The sequence below is a fragment of the Tenrec ecaudatus genome, chromosome 1 (assembly GCF_050624435.1).
Source record: "Tenrec ecaudatus isolate mTenEca1 chromosome 1, mTenEca1.hap1, whole genome shotgun sequence".
In the NCBI taxonomy this organism is placed as follows: domain Eukaryota; kingdom Metazoa; phylum Chordata; class Mammalia; order Afrosoricida; family Tenrecidae; genus Tenrec; species Tenrec ecaudatus.
In genome coordinates this window covers 166,588,440-166,614,241 of record NC_134530.1, presented here as the reverse complement: position 1 = coordinate 166,614,241, position 25,802 = coordinate 166,588,440, and the positions used below count along the sequence as shown (strand labels likewise).

General features: G+C 53.8%; 1 protein-coding gene and 1 pseudogene across 1 annotated transcript; both read right to left on the bottom strand.

The window, feature by feature from the left end:
* Nucleotides 1–754: 754 nt before the first annotated feature.
* PRCC (proline rich mitotic checkpoint control factor) lies at nt 755–25,448 on the bottom strand. Its single transcript, XM_075563565.1, has 7 exons — nt 24,710–25,448; nt 11,017–11,064; nt 8,641–9,210; nt 6,006–6,101; nt 4,545–4,688; nt 2,350–2,415; nt 755–1,199 (listed from the first exon to the last, which is right to left on the bottom strand). Exons 1-7 carry the CDS (start codon nt 25,175–25,177, stop codon nt 1,113–1,115), a joined length of 1,479 nt encoding a protein of 492 aa, XP_075419680.1. The 5' UTR covers nt 25,178–25,448; the 3' UTR covers nt 755–1,112.
* Nucleotides 17,929–18,471, bottom strand: LOC142437103 (ribosomal protein uL24-like pseudogene; annotated as a pseudogene).
* Nucleotides 25,449–25,802: the final 354 nt, after the last annotated feature.

Genomic DNA, 25,802 nt, shown 5'->3' with positions numbered 1-25,802 from the left:
ACACAGCCAGGAGCATGGTGTGCCACTGCCCTTGTCCCCAAGTCCCCACCGCACAGCCAGCTCTTCAAACTGCTGCCCTGGACGGATGAGGCCAGGCCTGTCCCCTGACTCAAACATGAGCCCCTCCCGCGTGCCTGCAACAGCAGCCTACGAGTGTCTACGCCCAGCCACCTCTGCTCAGCCGGCCCCAGGGCCATGGTGCTCCCGGTGCCTTGGGCACCTCACTAGCAGCGGTCAGTGAGCACGCAGGCCTCAGGAGGCATGCCGTTGGCCTCATCGCTTCTGGGCACCTCGGTGTCCCAGCTATCTGCCACCTCCCTTCCCCAACCAGGCCCTCCCTCCCTCTCAGCCAAATGTTAGGAAACCAGACGTCTCCAAAGAGATCTGTCTCGTTCCCAAGCTCTGTGCTAAGCTTCCAGACCAGCTCAGGCCAGTGACTACTGGCAAGAACAGGAACCATCTTCAGGGACAGGCCACTCGCCATTGCGCCCCCTGCTGGACTTCATCTAATAGGTCTAGCAGCTCTTTCCAGCCAGAGTAAAGCTGAGTCTCGGCTCTCCCCCAGCTTCATGGGAGCAGAGACCCCGATAGTCCCCTCTCTCTGCAGCCGTGTGTACCACGCCAAGGGTCTTCAATGGCCACTCTCCCAGAGGCAGCTCCTGAGGGTGTGGCGGGCACTTTAGGCCGGGTCAAAACACCCCCGGGGTAGGGGCACTCACACACAGAGGGGGCCATGCTGAGAAGGAGGCGCGTCTGTCAGACTGGAGGTTTTATTTCAACAGACATCCCTGGCTTAAAAAAAAAAAACCCAAAAACAACCAAAAAAGGGGAAGGTGGGGGGGTCCACATGTCACCACCCCCACCAGGGAGCAAAGCCCCCATCCACTGGGGGCCCTTCTGAGGCGTCCGCGTGAGTCTGTGCAAGCTCCTACACAGAAAGCAGGAGCGAGTTTCCTAGCTTGTTAAGAAAAAAATCTATCAAAGAGCTTCCTTCTCGCAGAGGCGAGGGCTGGGTCCTCGGGGAGAGATCCCAGGCTGGGAGCAGCTGGGGCCCAGAGACAAGGCTGGGGCTCCGGGCCGGCTGGTGGTCCTGCAGAGATCCGATCTGGGCCCTAGAATCCGTACTTGGCTTGGGTCTGGCGGCGGCTGAGCTTGTTCTCTGACCACGTGTTCTTCAGCTCCAGCTCGCGCTCCTTGGCCTGGGGCAGGGGACAGGGACGGGGGTCACACGAGCTGCGGAGATCCTGACCCACCACCTGCCCCTGAGAGCAAGCGAGTCACCTCCTCACGACCCACCCGCTCTCACCTCCATGGATGGGCAGGTGCCACCCTGCCCCCGAGGTAGCTACAGTTCTCTGTGGGGAGCTGGTATGCCAGCGGCTCAGACTCCTGGCTTGGTTAACCAAGTGGGCGGGGAGAACCAGGTCTGCCGTCAGAGGGCAGCTGCCTGGACACCTGACTAGCAGCAGGGAGAGGAGGGCAGCTCCACACTGGACTTGCACCAGCACACCATAGTCGGCACTGGGCACCATGCCATGTCTGTGGTGGTCTGTACTCCACACCAGTGGAGACTCTGAAACTGTCTCTGAGGCTCCGGGACCCAGGCACTAGGGCGATTTTCCTCTCGGAGCCTGATACTTTGTGACCCAACCACCCCCCCCACACACACACTCCCAGGAAAGATCTGATGCCTGCTCATTCCTGCTGGGAAGGGGAAGAGTGGGATTAGCAGGATAGGCTTACAAAACACAACCCTAACTTGAATTTCTTTCCTACAAATTAGTTCCCGAGAAGGATGAGGCACAACTTGCCATCGATGTTGCCTAGCAAACACACAGTCTCCCCGTGTGAACGGGAAAGTCTGTACCTCTCACAGCGGCTCCCACAGTTGGTCTCAAAAAGCTGTTTGTTCACGGGCTCACTAAGTGTCTGAAAGCTGCCGGACCCCATCGAGTAAACACTAAGGGACCCTCTCAGGCCGAAAGACAGGGTGGGACCCTGTGATTCTGAAGTTGGTGCTGCTGTTCTCTGCCATACTTGGGACACAGAGCCAGGTCCACATTCAGCTAAACCTTGGTGAGCCCGCTGTTCAGATCACTAGAGCCCCACTGCTTAGAGAGCCCCGTGACACCATTCCTCTTTCATCCCGCGCACCCAAGTCACTGTCTGAAGTCTCCCTTCTCGTAGTAGTCTGAGTGCGCCAGTGCTGATTCTTCTCTGAAGGGGGCAGGATAATGCTGAAGAAAGACTACCTCCCGACCCCCACCTAGTGGCCACATGGAGAACCAGGGGAGGACGCTTGTTCCCAGCAGGTCCACATCTCAGCATCACACCTGCAGCCCTCCTCACCTGGTGAATCAGATACGTGATCTGGTGTTTCCGCCGCTGCTGGCCTGTTGGCTGCTCACCTTTCTTCTGCAGGGGAAGAAAGCAGGACCATTAACCCCCCGGGACAACTGCAGCCCACTGACCTGATCAAACCAGACTCCCTCCCTGCCATACGGTGGACGCCAATTCAGAGTGGCCCTGTGGGGAGGGTGGGAAGGGATGTAACTCTTCAGGGAGTAGAAAGCTCATCCTTCTCCCAAGGAGCAGGTGGTTTCAAACTGTTGGCCTTGCAGTGAGCAGCCCGAGGTATAACCTCTGGGCCACCGGGGCGCTCCTTGTGCCCAGCCAGTGGCAGGGACAGCAAGGCTGGGAAGTGAGAAAACAACTACATCCCAAATCCCGCGGGAGAAATATCAGCTTGGAACTGTTTGTCTATATACTAACAAAAGTTATTTTTATTAACGCCATTATTCAAAAGAAGACGAGGAAGAAAACCCAAGCTCAGAATGCTGCCTGAAATAGCCTGCTAATATCCCCATTAAATGGGAAAGATTTTGATGTCAGCCTGTATTTTCTATTTACCACCTCCTCAGTACCAAGATGGCGGACACCTGATCCCAGCCGTCCCGCGGCAGCTGGGGGAGGAAAAGCCTAAGTGCCCAGGCCAGCAGTCAGCACGCCCTCCGGGCCTCACAGCTCTTCTGCTGGCCCATCTCCCACTTTAAGCCCTCTCCAGCTCTCTTTCTCCCCGGTCAGGCCAGATGTCTAGCCTGTCTCCAAGCTCATGCTTACCACGCTCTCTCCCATTAATTACCTTTGGCTGGAGCCCCTCCTCCCCGGATTCTAAGTGCTAGCAGTGGCCTGGAGCCCTGGAATTAGAATCATCAATGACCCCCCCACCCCCCACCCCGTGACTGCACGGAACCCCCAGCCCAACCAAATGCAAGCGATGTGCGGTTACCGTCTGGTTGGCTGTGGCCTCTCCTCCTGCTGTTTCTCTGTGCTCTGCCAGACTAGAAGCTTCCTACGCAGCCCCACCCAGCTCCCAACACTCATCTCTGGAGTCTCCTCAGCACTTAGGTAACCAATTTGCACTGTAATCATTTACACTCAAATATCCTTAGATCTCTTTCCCAACTCTGCTCAAACTCCTTGAAGACAAGAATTCTATCTTTCTTCTTTCAAAATCTATCTAGCCCAACACACTGCAACGGTGGAAAGAGAACTTGAACGAGCCAGGAAAAGAGCAAATTCCACTTCCTGGCTTTGTTCACGACACCGAGAGAGCGGCCGCCCATCTGGGCCTACAGTAGGCAGTCATAGCAGCTATCACTGCGTGAAGATGCTTCTCAAGCCACAGTTGGCAGAGCTTGCTCTCTTGAGTGGTTTTCCAGTAAGCAGTGATGGGTCGGATCTGTGCTGATCTAACCACAGTCCTACGCTCTGTCCCGAATGACCGCCTGCGTTCAGCTAAAACAAACGGCTGGGGCTAGGATGGCCATCTGTGGCCAGAGAACAAAGCAAAGCAAATGGGGGAGGAGAAGGGACTCAAATCCTTGACCTTGGCCTTGCTGGGGCTGGGCTCCAGGCCAGGGCTTCCCCCTGCTCGCCCCCCCCCCCCCGGGCAAGTTCATAAATGTCCACGTTTGCTGTGCTCAGAGACCAGGTGAAGTGGTGTTCATCACCCGGACTGCAGCCAGCCAGCCCCTGGAAGGCGAGCGTGTGGCGAGGGCAATGGAAGGGGTGCGAGCGTTTGTTAGTTACAGTCAATAATGGAGCGGAGGAGAGGCACAGCTGCCTGGGTAGAACCCAGCGACCTTGGGGCGTTGGGGCCCTTCTAGGCCCACTCCTCCAAGAAGTGCTGAGCCAGGCCCCAGCTTCACAGCAGGGTGAGGGCCGAGCAGCTGTGGCTTCAAGCTGGTCAGTAAAGGAGCCCCGAGCTGTCAGAGAGCTTCCTGGTCACAGGCTGTGAAGTGACGCCAGGCCTTCAGCTCCACAAGCACACTGCCTTGGCCACATGGGGAGAGCGGAGAGTGCCTGGGAGCTCTTGCTAGGGGCTCCGTTCACGGATACCGCAGGTGGAGCAGGAGCAGCGGGAGCCACAGGTGTTTGCTAAAGGTGTTATGAGAGTAGCTGTGGGGTGTGAGGCTGGGCAAAGCCTCGCTTAGCCTTGGGGTCTCCTAAATGGCCCCTCACACGAGACCTGCACCCCTTACTTTGCTGAACGATTTCATGGTTTTCTCTTCTGTCAAAGACTTGGTCATCCACTGCTGGGCCCCACTGAGCTGGTCATCACCTTTGATCTCCACAAAGTTGATCTCCTCCCTCCCTCGGTTCCGCTTGCCCTGCAGTCGCTTAAACTGGAAAAGAAAGAGAAAAGATGTGTGGGCCATCTGGGTGGAAGGAGTTGGAGTCTGGGGCCTGAAGTTATGGCTCACAGTCCCAGAGCCTCCTCAATCCCTCTCTCGGTGGTACCTCGCCCTTCCATGCTGGCCCCCGCCAGGTCCCCTAGCTTCCTGGGTGCCTGAGTAAGGCCACTCCTTCGAAGGCCTGCTGGCCTCCATGCAAGGGAAGTAAGAGGTACTAGGACCACTGGTATAAATTAGTTCTTATTTTGTATCTGCTGACAAAACTCTGGCAAAAGGAAATTTAGGAGTTCTTCTCTTAAAAACAAAAAATCGTTCTTTTGACAATTGTGTCCTCATTAGCTCAGTGCTACCAGTCAGCAGAGCCGGAATGACGCATACAGAGGAGCCTCAGATAAAAGGCTTGAGGGCATGGCCAATTTCCTAGGCGCTCTGGAGGGGAATGTGTGTGAGGGGTCATTGACTAAAGAAGCCCCCAGAGGCCCAGGACCTAGCGAGAGGCAGCCCATGGGAAGCTTCCTCGGCAATCTTGCCGGAACTGTGCTTTTTGCCACGGCACGTGCTGTCCACTGCCGCTGGGCTTGTCAGCAGGATGGGAGGGGACACACAGTGGCGGCTGACACACGAGCCATGGAGATATTACAGGAAGACATTCACAAGGGGACCAACGCCCTTCTGGGAAAAGGTGGGTAGAAACAAAGCACATTTTGACACACACACACCACCCCCCCGCCAAGAGACAGCTCCCCGTTTCTCCAACTCCCTCCTCACAGCCTGGGAGGCCCCTGGAGATGGAAGCATGCCCCATGCCCCGAGTGTGGGCCAGCCGACAGTCAGACATGGCGCTCTCCAGTCCAGTCCAGTCCCGTCAAGAGGACAGGTGGGTGAAGTGAGGGAGGTCCATCCTCCCAGCTTTTCAGCAAGGCATGCTACCACTCAATGACAAGACTGCATTTCCCGGTTCCCCTGCAACTAGATATGGCCAAATTCTGGTCAGTGGGGTGAAGGAGGACGGGGTCTCTGGATCTTTGAGAATTCTTTCCCCTTGTCTCCGCTCTGCTGCCTAGAATGTGGCCGTGACTCCCCGAGTGACTCTGAACCTTCTCTAGGGACAGGCCGGTCACCACAGCGCCCCCTGCTGGACTCCATCTAGTAAAGGAGCGAAAAGGACTTCTTTCATCTTCAGTGGTGTTTCTCAGTTGTCTATCTATTGTTACCTATCTATTTTTTTCCCTTCTTAAGTCTCCTTTAGTCAGCTATGAACCCTGGAATCTGTAGGTCGAGGAGGCCCTGGGTGCTCTGTGAACTTACTGCTTCGTCATCGATGAAGGAGGCATCTGGGGCAATTTCCTGGGTGGGGGGCAGGGCCGGATCCTGGGCGGGGTAGTAGCCACCACTGTAGTAATCCTGCAGTGGAGGAGGAGAGAACACAGCATGCTGAGGGCCCAGCGGAGCGAGGGCAGGTCTGCCCAGGGCCAAAGAAAAGCCCTCTCACAGAGGCGCAGGGGGTCCCACAAGACAGACCTCATAGGGACCCGTTCATGCCGGGCCCTGCGGGCTAACTCAAGACTTCGGAAACAATGGTGCCTGCAGCTTTCCTCCTGTGTCCCCAGACAGAGTCCACACCCCTCCAGCTTCAGTCTCTGCCGGCTGCCCTGGCTGTCACCCAAGCACAATTCCTAGGTCCTCGCCAGGCCTCCGCCCGGCTCCCCAAAGTGCACCCAGCCAGGGTGAGGAGGGCTGAGAGCAGCCACAGCAAGCACACCCAGCCTGCTCTGCAGCCGACAGAGGGAGGGACTGTTTCTCGGGACTGGGAGCGGAGTCTGAAACAAGACTCTACCCAGGTGCTGTGGAGCTCACAAAGCTGGGGACCGCCAGGTCTGGGTGGTCAGTTATTGTCTTGCAATCTGGTGATGCCCTCAGAAGGCAGGGGAGGGGCGGCAAGGGCAGGGACTCTGGTGGAGCCAACCCACGTGGCCACGGGGCAGAGAGTCACTTTCTGACTGGCCCACACTTGCTGACTACTTCTGACACCAGTGCCCAAACACCAAGAAATGCCCCTCAAAGAGGCATCGTTTGTAGAGTGAGCTGGAAGTTCAGTCATCATTAAACCAAAGTCACATATGCGAAGCCAGCGATCAGTGTGAGACATTCAGACCCAGTTGAATTGCAGATGGGGCGATGGGTGGTTAAGTGCTCAGCTCAAAGATGGGACGCTCACGTGGACCAGCACTTGCAGGAGAGGGGCTTGGTCTGCTCCCGCGACGACGACGAAGCCCAGGAAACCCTGTGGGGCCAGTTATCCCGACACACAGGACCGCGTGCCACACAGCTGCAGGCACCTAGCAACTACTGCATTTAGAGGGATTTAATTTGCATATCTCAATGGTGGTTAGACCTACAAACAGAATTCTCACTTGCTGGATGTAAACCAGTGTGTTCTTCACTATAAATAACTTCCACCACCTCACCCCATCCGAAACAAGGTCAAAACTTTACAAATTATTTTTAGTCTTAATTCATAGGTTCCCAAACATATTTGGTCTAATGCCTTTTCAGGGGAAAAAAAAAGATCCAAAGCCCCCTGACAATTAAAAACGTTTGCACTGTAGCTCATAACTCCAGATGAAATGTAGGTCTCTGCTTCTGCTTTGTACTGACTGGGCCAGCCCGTACCACGGCCCATGCCGCCATCACCCACTAGGGGAAACCCTGCTCTAACTCCTTCCGTCTAACAACAGCTTCGAGGAGAGAAGCACTATCCCTAATCAGTCTACGAGATCCAACTGGCTTTTGCAGGAAAGAAAGATGTTGAAAGCCCAATTGTTTTTCCAAGTCTTCAGCTAGAACAAGGTCCTCTCAGAGGCCACCCTCGCTGCTGACGTCTAAGCTGGAGGAGTATATTGACACTGACCCTTAAGAGTCGCAGGAGCGCTAGGAGCCCAGGTGGGCAGCTGTCCAGTTCAGACGGAGAGCAGTGATACTGAGTCCCCTATAACTCAGGGGAGCCTTCTCCATCCGGGGAGCCTTCGAATGCTGGGAAATTTCTTAAAATTCAATTTGCAAACCTGCCATTCTATACTCTCTGTGGCCACACATAACAAATCTAATGATCTCTTCCAGTAACCTTTGAATAAAAAGTTGTAATCATCCTCAATGGATCACTGCTATGTCCCAGGCCCATGGTAAGCAATGCAATCCTCTCATTTTACAGCTGTGGCCTCTGAGACACTCCATGATGTCCCCTGACCCACACACCCAGGACACATGCCCAGCCTGGCTCAGAACCCCTCTCTCACCCCAGCCTGCTCTTCTCCAGAGACTTGCCCAGCCCTTTCAACTTCTCAGGACTGGACTCCTGCCCTCATTCCTCTTTCCAGCTTCTCTTCTTGCCCCGCCAGGGCTCCCACACCCACACCTTCCTTTCGGTTTCCTCAACATTCACCACCTGCGGAAGCATTTCTTTATCTAGAAGTTGGTGCCCTAGATCACTTATCCTCACTGTCCCCCTTTGAGCTCAGTCCTCTTCCACTTGTTAAACTCGGCTGCCAATCAGTCCATTCTGACCACAGTGACCCTACAGGGCAGGACAGAACTGCTCCCTGGGGTGCCCAAAGCTGCACGTCTCTCGTTGTTCTCCTGAGAAGCAGCTGGCGATTGATTTCAGACTGCTGACCTCGCGGTTAGCAGCCCAAGGCAGGCCCTGCTCCATCAGCAGGGCTCCTTTCCACAACTGCCTCCAGAATAAAGCAACACGACCAAGTTCTACAAGTCTGTCAGCTCAACATGGCTCAAAAGAAAGTCACTATGCCTTTAGGCCTGGTAAGTACAGGAAAGTCAGAATGCTAGGTGGGTGTCACTAGTCCAGCGACACTGTGCACAGCCTCCCCGGCACCCCTGTGCTCCATCCAACACGCCCAGCCTGCCCTCCGTGTCTCCTACCCACCTGATAGTAAGCACCAGCAGCATTGGCATCACCATAGGTGGAAAACTGGCTGTAGCTGTAGTCGTCCCCAGGCTTAGGCACCCAAGGGGCCCCACTTGAGCCTGCTGCCATCTTGAACTCAAGGGGGGCATTGGCTGCGTCATCCTGGAAGGCGGGCTCTGGCTCCGTCCCAGGCGGCAGCTCCTCGGGGACTGGGGGGAGCGGGTAAGGGTAGGGCTCCACGCCAGGCGGCTCAGCCTGGTCAGGGAGGGAGAAGAAGTTCTCGGGGGCTACTTCCTCGTCGCTGTCGTCGTCGTCCTCCTGTGTGATCTGCTTCGTCACCTGCAGGGCGGCGCTCTTGGCAGCAGCCTTGATGGCAGAGGGCGACGGAGTGGTGGTTGTGGTGCCGACGACAGGGGCTAGAGAGGAGGGCTTGGGCTTCGGAGCCAGCCTGGAGGGCGCACTGTCAGAGGAGCCGTCGGAGGGCTTCCGCGAGAAGGCGTGGGGCAGGAGCAACCTGTTAGTCTCTTTCACAGCCAGGTTTTTAGGTTGGGGGAGCAAGGCAGACAAACCAGTCCCCTCGCCGGATCCCTGGTGGCCCAGGCAGGGGCAGAGGGAAGAAAGACGACGAGGGAGATGTGAGGTGACAGGTTAGCATCATCAAAGGCAAGAACCAAGGCGAGGAGTTCTGAGTTAAAACCTCCTAGCTTAGCCCCACCCGCAGGCCTGGCCGTCTCCCAGCATGAGATGCCTTCCCAGTCCAGCGCCCCAGCCCTCCTTCACAAGCGCCCCTCCCCTCAGTTCCATTTTTGGTGATAACGATGCTCTTCATGGACCGCCCTCCCTCCCCGGAGCCTGTCTGGAAGGGCAGGACTCAACCCCAGGCAGCTCAGTGGGATTGGGGGAGAAGCTCCCGGGTCCTTCCTCCTGTGGGATCGCCCGCTCACGTGCAGCACTCTCCTTCCTCCGGGCGGCCCCCCAGCATCAAGGGCGAGGTGCTGCCCATCTAAAGGAAACACTCGGAAATGCTCCAAAAGTCCTCTCCCACCAAGAAGGCTCCGCAGCGGGGGTAGCCGGCTTTCTGTCAAGAGCAGTGAACCTAGCCACTCTTCCAGAGTTTGTGCGGCCTGTACAATCTCTGATGGAACCTTCTGGATGCTCAGGGACCAGCTCTGCCTAACTGTGAGGCTAAGAGAGTTGCCGGTATGAAAATGGACAGTGGGATGAGGCCACAGTCCTGGAGTCACGAGCACTCCAGCCCTCTCAGCCAAGAACTGCCCAGAAAGAGTGCTGCACCCAGAGCGGGGCTGCCCCCTGCCTGTGCCACACAGGGCTGTACCACCTGGGGTCATGGACAGATCCCTGGCGTGCCGAGTCCTCTGCCTGTGCTCCCGCCAGGCTGCAGGACTGCCTGCCTGCTCCTTACCCCCGAGCACTTCTGCTGCGAGTCCACCTCCTCCAGGAAGCCACTTGGGCAAGAGGAACAAGACTGACAGCCTTCAGTCTCAGCCCACCCAAGTCTTCCAGGAGGCTGCCTTCATGACCCACTGCAGGGCCCTGGGCCCAGGTCAGTGAGAAGCAAGTCGCAGGGGACAGTGCCATCCTCAGCAAAGCTCTTTAATCAACTTGAAAAGAAGCAATACAGACAGCTGGGGGAAAGGGCGCTCCAGCAGAGCCCACTGGGCCACAAGCCCTCACAGACGCAGGCCATGCCTGTTGCACCCTGAGCCATATGGCCAAGAGCAGGTCAGGAAGCATAGGGCCCTGTGAGCACAACAGGAAGAGAGGCCCTGGGACAAGGGGGAGGAGAGGGGACCAGGGCGCTGTCGACAGCACCACTCAGTGAGAACTTCCGGCCCTGGTTATGGAGAAGCATCAGCCGGCCTGGGCCTGACTCCCAGCTCCACCACCACTAATTGTCTAGCCAGGGACAAGGGCCCCCCTTCTCTGCACCTGTTTCTCACACATAAAATGGGGGTGATGATGTGACGCTACGCCTCCAGCATAACAGGACCTATCACAGAGCGTGTGCTATTCAGGGCTTTATTTTCCAGGTGAACTGGAGGCAGGGAGAAGACGGATAATTTTATTTTATTTTTTAATAAAAAAAAATTTAAGACGGATAATTTTAAAATAGGTGGATCTCCAGCATCATTCTGACCAAATCCATTCTCGATCCCTTCCTTAGAGAATCCGTGTACCGGTCTGAATCAAGTCCGACTTCCCCTCTGCCGCGGCCACAGCCAGGCCGCCAGGAGAGGGCTCAAGGTAACACAGGGGAACCACCAAACCTACATAAGTCAGCCTCAAAGGCCACGGCAGATGTAAGCCTAGCTGGGAAGTCAGCTCCCAGGAGACGAGGCAGGGTAGAAGGGCTTCCGAGGTCACCAGGCTTACCTGAAGGGCAGCTTTCTTCTTCGTGGGCTCATCTTCCTCCGAGTCTGACTGAGAGAGACAGAAATAAGACCTCACTGTGTAGGACAGGAGACGCTCATGACATGAGGCACAAAGAAAGGGCCGGCCCACAGCGGTCTTTCTGCCCCTTCTCTGCCACCCTCAGGGCTATGCCACCACTTTCCTTGATCCCCACCCCTCTTTAAAAAAAAAAAAAAAAAGGACTACTTCCTCCCATTTGGTCCTCAGTGGGAAAAAGCTTCATCCAATCTTCTTCCTACAAATCTGTCCGCCAGAAGATGAATGGGGTTTGGCCCACAATCTCACCCATCTCAGCTTCACTTGTGAAACCAGGTCTCCAGACTACATAACCACAGGCCTGGGGAATTCCGGCGGGAACAATGGTGTGTTAACTACTCTCCTGAGGCATTCAAGGTCAAAGCCATCGGAGTAAATGCAATCCCTCTCCAAGCATGATTTATTGTCTGCCAGAGAGAGTTATTCATGTCCAAGAGGAAGGCAGGAAAGTGAAGACTAGCAGGGTTTGGGCCAAGACAGGAGGTCATCGCATTACCGCTGAGTCATCAGCACTGTCCCTAGCGCAGGTGACTTTGAGCACACCACCAGTTCCTTGGTGGCTCCACCTGCAGGAAAGATGCCAGCCATGCAAATAGAAAGCTTCAACATTTTATTAAAAAGAAAACAGTAAACAAAGAAAAAGACAGAGTTACGACCCACATCAAGAACCTATTTGGGCAGCAGCAAATGCAGATGACTAGACAGGTACTGAAGGTCCTCCATGAGTCAAGCCCTCTGCCCATCTTTTCTGACTAATCCTTACATCTCCCAAGTTCCGCTGGGATCCATCTGTGAAAAGCTCTTTCCATCCTAACTACTGAGAACCTATTGTGCGTAAGAGATGGTGCTAGAGTCCAGAGTTGCCCTGTTGGTGTCCTTGGATGAGTTACAGCCACGGGGAAACTGAGTCACTCAGCTCACGGAGCGTTCTGGTCATTAGTCTCTAGCGGTACAACCTGGGCGTCGGTCATATCACTTATGTGTGTTAGTATCAGGAAAGTGCACCAGGGCGGGTTCAGCCTGTCACACAAAGCACCCCCGCCTCCCGCATCTGTGCTCTCCTTCACCGAAGTCCCCTCGTCTCTCCTCTCCCTGCTCCTACAGCCTGTCCAGCTGTATTGTCCTTCCTGACTCGGGACTTGGAGCCTGCTCCCGGCGGAATCCCACCTGGCTGTTTTCACTGTGGCCCCATATCCCATGCTGTTCCGCGCGGCATCCTGACTCTGGTGCACCTGTGTCTGCTCTGCAACAGAGCATCTCTCCTGTGGGCCTTCTCCCCTTGGCTTGACTGGGCCATCAGAGGCCGTACCAGGGGGATTCGCAAAGTTCATAGGAAAAGTCCAATTATCTTTCCATTCCATTTGTCCATGAATTTTTTATCTTATAGTTCAATACCATGGTGATGTTCAATTCCTGCTTCCAGGTGTCATTAAACACACACACACGGTAATGGAATTGTCTTGGTAACTGAAGGTGGGGGAGGAAGAAAGGAACGGATGTACTAGACAAATCACGCACAATTTCTCACTGGCTCCTCAATCCTTTAGAAGGCAGGCATTTTAGAGGAGATGCAGCTCAAAGAGGTTCGATGATACCCACAGAGCTGGAGGCCCAGACTAAGGGTACCACCCCACGCCCCCACGACACAGCCAAGAGCGCCTGAAGCACAAATCAGCAAACTGGTTGGGGTCAGAGCTCTGACACTTAGTGATGAAGGGATCCCAAAGAAGCCGTCTACTCCCTATCCCCAGTCTCAGTCAGAAATGTCTATGCATGTGTATGTTAGAAGCCCTGGGGACACCGTTGGGTAAGCGCTGGGCTGCTAACCACCTAGGTTAGCAGTTCGAACCCACCAGCCACTCTTTGGAAGAAAGATGAGACTGTCTGCTCCCATAAAGATTGACAGCCTCGAAAAGCCTAGCCCAGGCCACTGTGAGTTGGAATCAACTTGATGGCAGTGGGTGGGTATACTTATGCTACAGTGTTTGTCTGCACACTGCAAGAGAGACTACTGTTAAAAATGTCTACAAACTAAAATTCTAAATACTATTCAAGAATGATGATCCTCTCTGGCTTGCCATCAAGTCTCTAGTCCCAGATACCTACACATTTTCTACCTTTTCTCTCTGTTCCAAACTCGCAGAGGCCCTCGGGGGCTCCTGAGCACCTCCCTGGTCCTCTGACCACAAAGACTAAACTCCTTCCCAGCATGCCACTCAGAACCACATCCCTGGGGTACACGGGGCTTTCGTGGACCAGTAGGTAATATCATGGTGAATGGAGAAAAGATGGCAGTTGGTAGTCAAGGGTTCTGTCTTGCTTGGCTCCACAATCAATGCTCATGGAAGGAAGCAGTCAAGGGATCAAACAACACATCGCACGGGGTCCATCTGCTGCACAGACCTCTCTAAGTGCTGAAAAGCAGGGAGGTTACTTTGGGGACTAAAGTGCACCGGAGCCAAGCCATGGTACTTCCAAGGGCCTCGTATGCATGTGACAGCTGACCTGGAACAAGGAAGCTGAGTGAAGCACCGAGGAGTTTTAATTATGGGGCTGGTGAAGAATGCTGAAAGTACCTGGGACAGCCAAAAGAACCAACAAATCAATGTGTCTTGGCAGGGGCAGAGATGGCGAGACTTCGTCTCACTACTGTGGACATGCTGTCAGGGAAGAGCAGGCCCTCAAGGAGATGGACTGACAGCGGTCAAGCAGAGGCGTAACGGTGAGGCTGGCGCAGGACCGGGCAGGGTCGTGCTCTGATGGACACAGGGTGGCTATGAGTTGGAACGGACGAGATAGCATCTAGTAACAACTAAAACAGAACACTGAAATAAGAAGCCCCAAATGCAGGCTCTCGAGGCCCTTGCCAAGTCGAAATCCATCTTCCCCTCTCAGAGCTGACGAGTAGGGCGGAGATGCCCTGGAAGCCACCCACGGGCACAGAGGAAGTCCGAGGGCACTGGGAGGATGGGGAAATAGGCTGAGGACCGGTCTTTTATCCTTTGCATTAACTTTAGCCAACGCCATTCCAGAAGAGGTTGGAAACATGGTACTCACTGGCCCCCTAGGGAGAGGTTAGATGGCGCTCAGAGCACTTTGGGCCTGACTGGAAAACAAGAGGACGCGGAAGGAAAGCTCAGCGGGGAATGAACCGAACACTTCAGAGAATCACATGAAGCTCAAATCACAGCAGTGGAAAACAGGAGCGATCAAAACGCTAAAAAGATGAGTGTTAACAATAGCAGCTAGTCAGCCTCTCCCACCAGTGGGGCAGGCCCAGGGGCACAGCTTGTCTTGAGGGATTTGAAAGGAAAATCCGCTTCTATCAAGAACAGAGGAGACCCAAGAGACCAGGAGAAATGGATGGTGTCCGGCCACCTTGAACCTTCTGATCAGAGGCCCAACCGATAGACCCTGATCCAAGAGAAAAAATGTACAACAGGGCTTCACTTTCTTTGAAACGAGATTCGCTGAATCCATTGAGACCAGGGGAAACTCTGAATCCTTTGCCCAGAAATGATCCCATGAAATCATCTTTAAGTGAAACAACTAATAAAGAAGGTTTGCCCTGAGCACTGCACTCTGTGAAAGACTTGTTGGCCTGAGATCAAGCAGACAAAGTCTAACTCTGCGGAGAAGAACAAGGAGGGACGGCGGGCAGTGTAAAATAAGGATGATGAAACAACGGTGAAGACGGAGCCCCAATGGGAAGTACACAACCATTAAACTCAACACCGAGAAATTGATCAGGGATGGAGGTCTTGTTGTGCCTAGTTTCACACACACAAAAGAACCGGGCTAGTGGTAAACAGACTTAGTCTTTAGCATACAAGACTTAATGTAGGCACCAGGGGGACTTCCTTGATGGTAAGAGGTGCGAGAGCCTATTAAAAAGTTGGGGCTGGACAAAATAATCATTTATAAATTATCAAGGGTTCCTGAGGGGGAAGAGAGGGAGGGGAGAAAATGAGGTGCTGCTACAAGAGATCAAGTAGAAAGCAAATGTTTTGAGAATGATGGCAATAAATGTACAAATGTGCTTGACACAATGGGTGTATGTATGGATTGTGATAAGAGCTGTATGAGTCCCCAATAAAATGATTAAACAAACAAAAGTTGGGGTGTCATCGCTGGAGTGTCTCTAGGCACCAGTGACCTGACCGGAGATTTGAGTACGTCACAGAGAGGTGGAAGCCACAGTGCACACCTGGCTGGGAGACAGCATGCTGGGCCAGAAGGCACACTGCTTGCTCTCACAACAACCTGAGCCTCAGAGACCACTACTGTCTTTTGTGCTCCAGCTGCCAAGAGTGACAAGACACCTGCCCCCTACCCCCCTCTGCTGAGCAAGAACAGAAACAGACAGTTTCCATTAAGCCAAGTCCAATGGGATCTGCAGAGCTGTCCGAGCCTCATTCCCCACGGCAGCCTTCCTCTTTCTTATCTTTCCAGGCTCTGGTGCTGAGTCTCCCTCTCCAAAAAGCAATCTCCAGTTGCCAGGCCAGGAGCCAAGGAGGAAACGAAAGGCCCGGACAGATACCCACCCCACCCACCCCGATGCCTGCCCCAGGGCTCTGAGCGCGAATCACTGACTCTACTCCTCTCTGCTATTATCCCAATTAACTAGATTCATCAACTTTTTAAAATGTTAATTCTTCGGTCTCAAGTACCTTCTGTTTCCAGCTGCCCTTCAGTTAGGGGGTCATTTCTCGCCCATGTTTGCATTCCTCATTTTATCACTGTCTTCTTTGGGTTCCCTGTGGCCCTTGGCTCGTCTACTTTGTCAGTAGACCTTATACTAGACACACACACACACACACACACACACACACACACACACACACACAGCAAGGTGCAAACACAACTTCTGTTACACCGAGGCTGTGACTTGAGGAAAATCTGTTCTCTAACTCCTGTTTCTCCTTCTGTCAGCTGAGGGAGCTACTTAGACTCCAGAGCTACCCAAGAGCCCAGCACAGAGCCAGACAGGAGGCCCGTGGCCCCTCGTTACTTCTCCTTGGGCTAAATCCACTGCATCTGCTGCAAGCACTCTTTCTGCTTCAGCCTTAACACTGTGTAACAGAACACTTCTAGCAAACAGAATTTTGGTTTTCGAGAGCTAGGGGCCAGAGCACCAGGGTACAGAGAGGAAAGGAGGCCATGCTGATCCCTTCTAAGGGCCATTTCTAACACCGCACAGACATCAAACACTGACTGAACTGGGTTCTGAAAGAGACACTATCTTAGTCCGCCCTCCCTGGCGGCAGCTGGCTGCACGACCTGAGCCGAACCAAAGCCCTCCTAGAACACTGGAATTTGGACTAAGATGGTCATTCCAACTGGGCTGATCTCTAAACCAATTGTTACCAAGTCGATGCCACCTCAGGAGCCCTTCCGGCATGAGGGTAGCACCGGGCTCCACACGGTTTTCAACCTCCGCTAAGAAGGCGATCACCAGGACTTCCTTCCCAGGTGCTTCTGGATGGGAAGCTCGCCATTTCAGGGAGCAGTCCAGCAGGTCGACCACCTGCACCCCCACTCAGGAACTGGCTGCGGGTGAGTGCCGGGGAGACGGTTCTGACTCAGAGTGAGCCCAGGGACGACAGAACCAAACCCAGCCTAGGCCAGCACCCTCCTCACCATGGTTCTTGTTTGAGCCCGCTGCCGCAGCCACGGAGTCCATCCATCTCGCCCAAGGCCTACCTCTGTCTCTGCTCCTCCACTTTGCCAAGCACGTCCTTCCCAGGGACTGATCTCTCCCAGCACGTCCAAATTAGGTGCGACAAAGTCTCACCATCCTAGCTGCGCCTCTCCCAAGGCGGATGTTTGCTCCTTTCAATCTTCTCCTCCAACATCACACTCACTTCAGCTGAGTCCATGCTGACTCACAGCAATCCTCTGGGACAGAGCAGAACTGCCCTGTGGGCTGAAGGCTGTAACTCTACACGGGAGCAGAGATCCTCACCTCTCTCTCATGGACCAACTGATGGCTCCGAATTGCGGACTCTGAGGCTGGTGACAAGCTCAGATGCCACCACACCACCAGGGCTCCCAGGAACTACAAGGACAGAAAGAAAATCCAAGCAGCAGCAGATCTGCCACCTGCAACAAAGGCAGAGGAAGCTGGTCTGCAGACAGAAGAAGAGTCAGTGAGCAGAGGTGACAGCTCTCCATGTCTGCTTCTAGGCCCTTTCTGAGGCACCTCTGTGACGTCAAAGAGTTCATGGAAAATATGCCAGAAGGTTTTTATTCTACTTTCTACCGACTTCTGGAAGCCTCCCCGTATTTGACACATAATCCTTTCAACTAGCTTGAGTTGCCTTCTGTTGTTGTTGTTAGGGGCCCAGAATCAGTTCTGACCCACACAACGCAACGCTGCCGGGTCCTGTGCCACCCACACAAGTGTGTCCATGTGTCAGTCCATCTCCTCGGGAGCCTTCCCCTCCTTCGCCACCCCCCTTCACTTTACCACACGTTGACCCTCTCAGGAGAGGGATGGCTCTCCTGACAACCCGTCCACAGTATGGAAGGCAAAGTCTCGCAATCCTTGCCTCTAAGGAGCACTCTGGTCTAACTTCTTCCAAGACGGATGTTTGTCCTTCTAGCAGTCCATGGTACTTTCAATATTCTTCTCCAGCACAATTCAAACACATCGATTCTTCTTTAGTCTTCCTTATTCTTTTTTATTTTTACTTGATAGATGGATTTTATTTACAAACACTGAAAACACCACTTGCAGTGAGGAAACATTCCAAATTTTTACTCATAAAATTAACTGAAATGGCAAAGGCAGAGTTACAAAGCCACACACCCATCACTGAACAAGAGGGAAATGAAATGTTCCAGACGCATTTTGAGGAAAGTTCCCAAGAAACACGCATCCGGCCAGACATCTACCACGCAGCTGTGTTCCACGGCAGCCTGTGTTCATTCCTGCATTTTCTCAATGAGCTCTTCCTTGTATTTGCCTTTCTCTTTCCCAACCTGTCGAGATTTGGCTTTGCGTTCAAGAATTTTTTTCCGATCTTTGTCTAACTTCAGCCTGGTGATGACCACCTTGCTCGGGTGAATGCCCACATGGACAGTGGTGCCATTGGCTTTCTCATGCTGCACTCGCTTGATGCAGATGAAGTACTCTTTTCTGTACACCTGGACCACCTTGCCGATTTGCTGGCCTTTGTAGTGCCCTCGAACCACCTAGACCTCATCGTCCTTGCGGATGGGCATGGAGCGCATGTTATACTTCTGCCGCAGCTCCTTGGAGAGTGGGGACGACATGATCTTTCTACGCACATGCGAGGGCGCATTGAAGTGGCATTTGCGGTTCTTGCTGCGGTCCGAGGTCACGAACGGTTTGAACTTCATGGTGACCGTCCAGCGTCCGGCGACCTCGCCACTCCACGCGCAGGGCCGGAAGCCTAGTCTTCCTTATTCAATGTCCAACTTTCACATGCATGTGAGGCCATTGAAAATACCATAACTTGGGTCAGGCACACCTTAGACCTCAGAGTAACACCCTTGCTTTTCAATACTCTAGAGGTCTTGTGCAGCAAACTTACCTAATGCAACTTATCTTTGGGCTCTGGACTGCCGCTTCCATGGGCATGCTGTGTGGATGCGAGCAAGACAAAATCCCTGACAACTTTGATCTTCCCTCCATTTATCACGTTACCTACTGGTCCAGTTCTGAGGTTTTGGTCTTCTTTACATTGAGCTATATAATCCACCTTGGATCTTCATCAACAAGTGCTTCAAGTCCTCCTCACCTTCAGCAAGCCAGGTTATGTCATCTGCACACTGCAGCCTTCCTCCAATCCTGATGCCACACTCTTCTTCACGTAAGCCAGCTTCTGTGAGTACTTGTTCAGTAAGTATGGTGAGAGGACACACCCTGACACACACCTTTCCTGATGAGGGTATGCCCTGACTTTGTTGTACGACTGCCTCGCTTGATCCAGGCACAACTTCCGCCTGAGCGCGGTGACGGGTTTGGGAATCCTGATCTTCTCGAGGCTATCTTTAGTTCGTAAGGATCCACGGAAGAATGCCTGGCACAGTCAATAAAACACAAGGGAACATCTTTCTGGTAGTCTTTGCTTTCAGGCGAGATCCACTTGACATCAGCAATGATATATCCCTTGTTCTCCATCCTAACACACACCCTAGCTGCACCGCCTCCTCATTTCCTAAGTCACGGGCACCATCACCTTCCCGGCAAGGCGGTCTGGTGTTGCGTGGCTGGGGCCCTCGCACGCTAGCCTAAATGGCTGCAAACCAAAAGGGCAGTGGTTCACATCCACCAGCGGAGAGGAGATCTGGCCATCTGTCCCAGAAGAGTCCGGCCTGTCCGGTTTCTGTGGCAACGGTTGCATGGCGCCCCTCTAGGACAAGGCCCACCTGCCCCTCGGGTTTCCACGGCTGCATCTTGGTGGAAACAGAGTGTGTGTCGAGGCTTTCTCCCCCCAAGGTTGGTGAGGTCAGACTGCGATCTGAATCCCCATAAAGATGACAGCCTAGGAATCCAAGGGTGCTGTTCACTCCCACCAGCGGGCTGCTGAGTCAGAACCCACTTGACAGTGCACAACAAAACATCACCCTCCCAGCTGCCTGAGCCAAGACAAGGTCACCCTTGACTGCTGCCGCCCACAGCCTCTGATCCCTTCTGTACAGCGTGCAGCGCCAGGCTTCTCCGTTCTCCTGCCCCTGCCTCACCTGGACTACCATCCTCCCTGCCAGCCATGCCTCCTACAAGCCTTCTCAGGTGCTCCAAGCCAAGAGCCTGATGGGTTCCTCATTCCCCCAGAACCAAGGACCAAGCTCAGCATCTAAGGTCCATTACCACCTGGCCACTGCTTCCCTTCAGCCCCATCTCCCACCACTTCCCCCTTATACTCCAGCGACTCTAGCTTGCTCATTGGAGGTTTGGCAAAAGCATGTTCACTCACTCACCTCCAGGCACGAGGACATACTGTTCCCGCTGCCTTCTGTGCTGCTCCCGACCCCACGCTCTCCAAGGCTTCCTCCTCCTCTGATCGCTATCTGTTAGCCATCTCCCTTCCTGGAAGCCTCCCCGGCCTCCCAGCACTAACACTGTGGTAGGGTCTGACTTCATCATGCTTCCTCTCTAACTTGCCTTGTCTGTTGCCCCAGTAGACCACAAGCTCCTCTTCAGCACGGCCTGCCTATCACGCTCCCTACCGCACTCTCAGCACGTAGCACAGAGAAGCAGTTCAAGATTGAGTGAATGAAATTTTTTAAAAAAGAAAGAATTCAGTGTTTCTTGTCTTCTACGTCAGCACCAAACTCCAACGGGAAACCAAGGAAATGGCATCTATTCCTCCAAGCCTCCACCAAGAGCTGACAGTGGAGGACGCAGGGCTGGGGCCAGAATGGCTCCATCCTGGAGGGAGCACACCTTCATGACCATCCTCTGACCATCGCAAACAGTCTTCGGACTACCCTTCGCCAGGAATGAGAACACAAAGAGGCCGACTTCAACATAACCCTCCGAGATGCACAACCCCCTGAGGGCTAGGGTTTGGGTTTGTCCACATCACCCATGTCACTGCTCACCTCAGGAATTAGTGGCTTCCACTGACAAAAGAAGGGCGCAGACAGGAGCTCTCCTCCACCTCAGCCAAGTTCTGCGGATGCTTCCACAGTCCCTGCCAGCTTCTTCTACTACTACGAGCTGGAAGGAGCCTTCCCAATGTCACTGTGGAGCGAGGGAGGCTGGCTCATGGCACGGCCATCTTCCCCACAGCACCTCAGTCAGACCGGGGGTAACGTGTACAGGAGGGGGAGGGGGGAGTGGAGACGAGCATAAAGAGGTGGTCAAGGAAATCAGCTTTTTTCCTGTGTCACTTGCAGACCTTCCTCTGTCACAGCATAAACCAAGGTCAAGCTAGGTTTTGATGAAGCAATAGCCGGCTGTTTGGGATCCTAGATTTAGAGATTCCGGAGTTAGTTGCAAAAGCAGGAAGAGGTGGTAGGGAAGAAAGCTGCGTGAGAGAGCCCCTAGAGCCTCCTTCCACAAAAAGAGCGTTCTCCACCCAGTTGGTAAGTCAGAAAGCACTTGCGACCCTGCTTCACACTTGCGAGCACGCCTGACCCACCACAATAGCGCAGTGCGCTGCCTGAGCGTGTACACTAGCGACGAGAGAGACAAAATAAATAGCATGTAGGCAGTGGAATGCGCTACCGAGTGGAATAAAAAGAAGGGGCCATGGAGAGTGGAGATCATTCTAACCTACTGAGCCCTGGGGGCATGGTGGCTACACATCGGGCTGCTCACCACAAGTCCAGCAGCTCGAAATCACCAGGCATGCCCTGGGAGAAAGATGAGGCTTTCTATTCCCATAAAGAGTTAACAGTTGGAGGGGAAGGGGAAGCTAGGGGAGAAAGGAGGAACTGAGCACAGTGATCTACATGTCTGTCCCTTGGGGGACAGATAACAGGAATAGTGGGTAAAGGGAGACGTCGGTCAATGTAAGATATGAAAAAATAATTTATAAATTATCAAGGGTGAGAGAGTGAGGGGGGGAGGGAGGAAAATGAGGAGCTGTTACCAAGGGCTCAAGTAGAAAGAAAATATTTAGAAAATTATGGCAACAAATGTACACATGTACTTGACACAATGGATGGATGGATTGTGGTAAGAGCTGTATGAACCCCCAATAAAATGGTCTAAAACAAAGAAAAGCGTTAACAGTTTCAGAAACCCATGGGGGCAGTTCTACCCAGTCCATTTGGGTCACCGTGAGTCAGAATTGACTTGATGGCAACGAGTTTGACTTTGGCTTTTGTACTGCCACCTAGTCAATTCTGACTTATTGTGACCCTGAAGGACACAGTAGAACTGCCCTATATGGAAGCCCACAGAGCAACTGGTGGTCTCGAACCTCCGCCTTTGGGGATGACAGCTGAGCATGTTAACAACTGAGTCACTGGAGCTCCTAGCGAGTGACCGTAGGCTGCCACTGAAAGAAACTGGCTCGAGGATCCTCAGCAGGAGAGATTTGAATGAGGTTCATGAGGGTCGCTGGGAGAGAACACGCAGGGGACAGCGAGTGTAAAAACTGCCAACAGCCCCTAGGACGCTGGCACACTTAAGAAAAGCAAGGGAAATAGGAATACCAGAGAGGTAGGGAGAAGGGGGGCAGGATGGGGGGGTGGAACTGATCATAATGATCAACACACAACCACACACCCCCTCCAGGGGGAAGAAAAACAGAAACTACGGGAAAGGGAGAGAACAGTCGGTGTGTTATGAAAATAATAATAATTTATAATCTATGAAGGGCTCATGAGGGTGAGGGGGGAGAGGAGCTGATACCAAGGGCTCAATGGAAAGTAACTGTCTAGAAAATACCAACATATGTACAAATATGCCGGTTAAAATTCATGCATGGATTGTCATAGGAGTTGCAAGAGCCCTCAATAAAATGAACACAAAAAATAAAAGTTTGGCCTGTCAACTTGCAAACTCTAGCCTGTCAATCATGCCAATGAGGCTTCTGTATGGGCATGGCCTTCTGAGGATTCTGGGAACTCCGATCTTCCTCCCTGGAGGTGGGACACATTCTCTCTCTGCAAGACATTCCTGTTGACAAGCCACATGGAGCCATGCTGATGGAGCCAGAGCCCTGGAGCTTGAGGAGTCACGTGGAGACCCACACCAGCACTGAGATGCTTCCACAGCCACGGGATCCACAAGACTTTCCACTCACTGGCCTGTGATCTTCCTGCAGTCGGTGTTGTTGCATGTGTTGTTTGAGTCAGAAGAGGAACTTATAGACTGATATGGGACATATGGCCTAATATCTGACTTATGGACTTGATCTGGACTGGGCTGAGATATTTCCTTAATATACAATTACTCTTGGTATAAAGCTCTCTTATACACTTAACAAAAAAGAAAAACAAAGGAGAGTTAGCTTCTCTCTAAGGGGTTTCAAAGGTGAGCCGAGGAGGGCACGGGCTACCTTGGGTGAAGGGAAAAGCAATATTCAGTGAGGGAGGGCAGCAAAGAATGATGGAGGCAGGGGAAGCCACTGGGGGGTGGGGGGGCTTGTGAGGAACGGCAACCGTGGCAGATGCTGTGATCCACACAATGCTGCAGTCATGGTGAACGCCCTGGGCTGGATGAATGCGGGCAAGTGGGCATGTACCCATGAATATCTGTCGGTCCAAAGGGATATTTGTGTACGTTTATTTACTGTTGCGGCAAACATTTCCATGAATGTAGTGGAGCATGCAGAAGGCAAAGTTATGAAAACTTCTTAGACATAACCAAACACCTTGAGGGAATTAGTTGCTCGGCTTGGAGGCAAAGGGCCAGGGTCTCGGGGGACTTCAGTGGTCAGCTAGAGACATGTGGACCCCACAACCCCATACCCAAGATGCTCTGGCCTTGAGACCATGGTGCTTAGACACGTTTCAGGCCTGGAACTGAACTCCTCCCCATGGCTGCATTTTAAATTAAACCACAGACAAGTCCGTAAGGGGGACAGTAACACTAAGGAGGTCCGCACAGGGCAGAATCATTACCGGCCGTAGCCGTGATCAGCAAGGCAGCAGTGACCCCAGGACAATGTCCACAAGGGTCAGAAAAACAGGAGGAATGGAAACAAGAAGCATAGAGAGGAACTGGAGTAAGAGATGTTACGTTGTGGGGATCGGAACCAATACCATGGAACAAAATGTATTAGAATTGTGGCAGAGAGAACTGCTGCTGCGCTCTGTAAACCTGTACTTAATTCACAATTTTAAAACAGGGTGATCCAGAGATGGGTCCATGAGAGGAAAGAGGCACGAACTGCCCGGAGAAACCTCCAAGCTCCCAATCAAAAAGGGGTCTGATGGGGCTCTTCCGTCTCTAAGTATCAGACGCCTCACGAGCTTTCTCTCAGTTCTTCAAGTAGCCCTCCAGCATCGCAACTGACGTGTCGGCTTGATGGCGTGAGTCTACGTGGTGAGCCTGGGGCATCCATCTGGACTTGACCCAGCCTCAGTCTTCACTGTCCTCTGCCACGTAAAGAAGGCGTGACCCACCCACTGGGTGCCTACCACTCATCTGTAAAAGTCACACACTACCTTCGGGTGTCCTGAAGGGCTCCCCTCTGGCAAAAGACCTGTGTTCTCAACAGTCTCTTCCCTACCCTTCCTCAAGAATCCAAGATTTCCAAGCGTTTGCCTCTAGACCCGATCCTTCTGGATACCATTATTCCGCTCTGGTTTTGCAGGGCTCTAGCTCCGAGGGAACAGCAAAAGTTGGTCCTACATGTTCAGCAAAGGCCCAGGAGTCCTATCTGGGGTCACTTTTTCAAATTGCACTGTTCCCTTTCCAGGTAGAGGCAAGAGCGCTGTCCTAGGGTGCAGATGCTGGAACGCGTGCCCCCAGTCTGGGCCTGGCATTCCCGGGGGTAAGGATTTGTGGCAGCCCAGCTTCGGGACAAGTATCCTAACTCCCCAAAGTTGACAGCCTTCCGTCCAATTACTCGCTTTGAGGTTTTGGGCCAACGGACGTGCTTATGAGGAGTCCTGTAATCTCCACAAGTCCCTCCTACATGTCCAAACCCGATGAACAGTTTGGGGGGTACCCTCCCCAAATACTCACATCCCCCTTGTGCAGCTCCGGTGCCGCGATCTTCACGGGTTCTGTCCTCTTCTTTGGCTTGGGAAGCCCCAGGGGGGGCCCGGCACCACCCATAGGTGGGGGCAAACTAAGGCCAGGGCCTCGGGGCGAGGGCAGCCCCAATCCCAGTCCCTCCCCAACTCCCGCCGCCTCTGCTGGGCTCACGCCCGGAGGTGGGGGGAAGCCGCCCAGGCCGAAGGGCAGAGGTGGAGGAGGCTGAAGCCGGGGGTCTCCCGTGGGTGGGGGCAGCAACAGCGGCGGAGGAAAGGCTGGGGCCAGCATCTGGGGAGGCGGGGGCAGCAAGGCCGGACCCTTGGGTGCAGGGAGAGAAGCGAACAAGCCCCCTACAGTGGGCCCAGGTGTGGGGGTCGCCGCCTCCTCTTCCTCTGGCTCCGGCTCGGCCTCATCTGGCTCACTCTCATCGCTGCTGGCGTAAGCAACCAGCGACATGGCGCCTCCCGCCTTTGGTGCGCCCTTGCCGGCAGATGAGGCCTACTTGAGACCGGGGATGCCCAGCGGCCTAGTGGGCCCCGCCACTCGGCAGGGCGCGGAACCGGAACCAGAACACGTCTGCTCCGGACCCTAGGGCTGGCCCCAGTAGGAACCCATGGCTACGGTTGCGTTCCACCGAATAAGGACTCCCTCGTCACTTAGGCTCCTAGTCGCGGGCAACTACACACAGCTAATGGCCGCCGAGTCACTCCGCCTCCTCGTCGCCTCACTAATATGAGAACTACAATTCCCAGAAAACACGTCGACCGCGGACATAGTCCGCCACCGAGAGCTCAGCGCAAAGCACAGCGGGAGATGGAGTCCGAGGGACGATTAAGGAGCGCGCAGAAAGGCCAGGGGGAATCCCGCCTCTGACGCGAGGACTCTGGGATAAGTAGTTTGCCGGGGTCGCCCGACAAGTCCCCAGATGACTACAAGCCCCATAGGGCACCGCGGTAGCTACGGAGAGTGGCAGGAGAGCATTTCGGTCTTTGAAGTTCCTCAGGGCAGCAGCTAGCGCGCTATGACTTATGGGAGCTGTGGTGCTCTTAGAGACTGCAAGTGCTGTCGGGAGTGAGAGGGA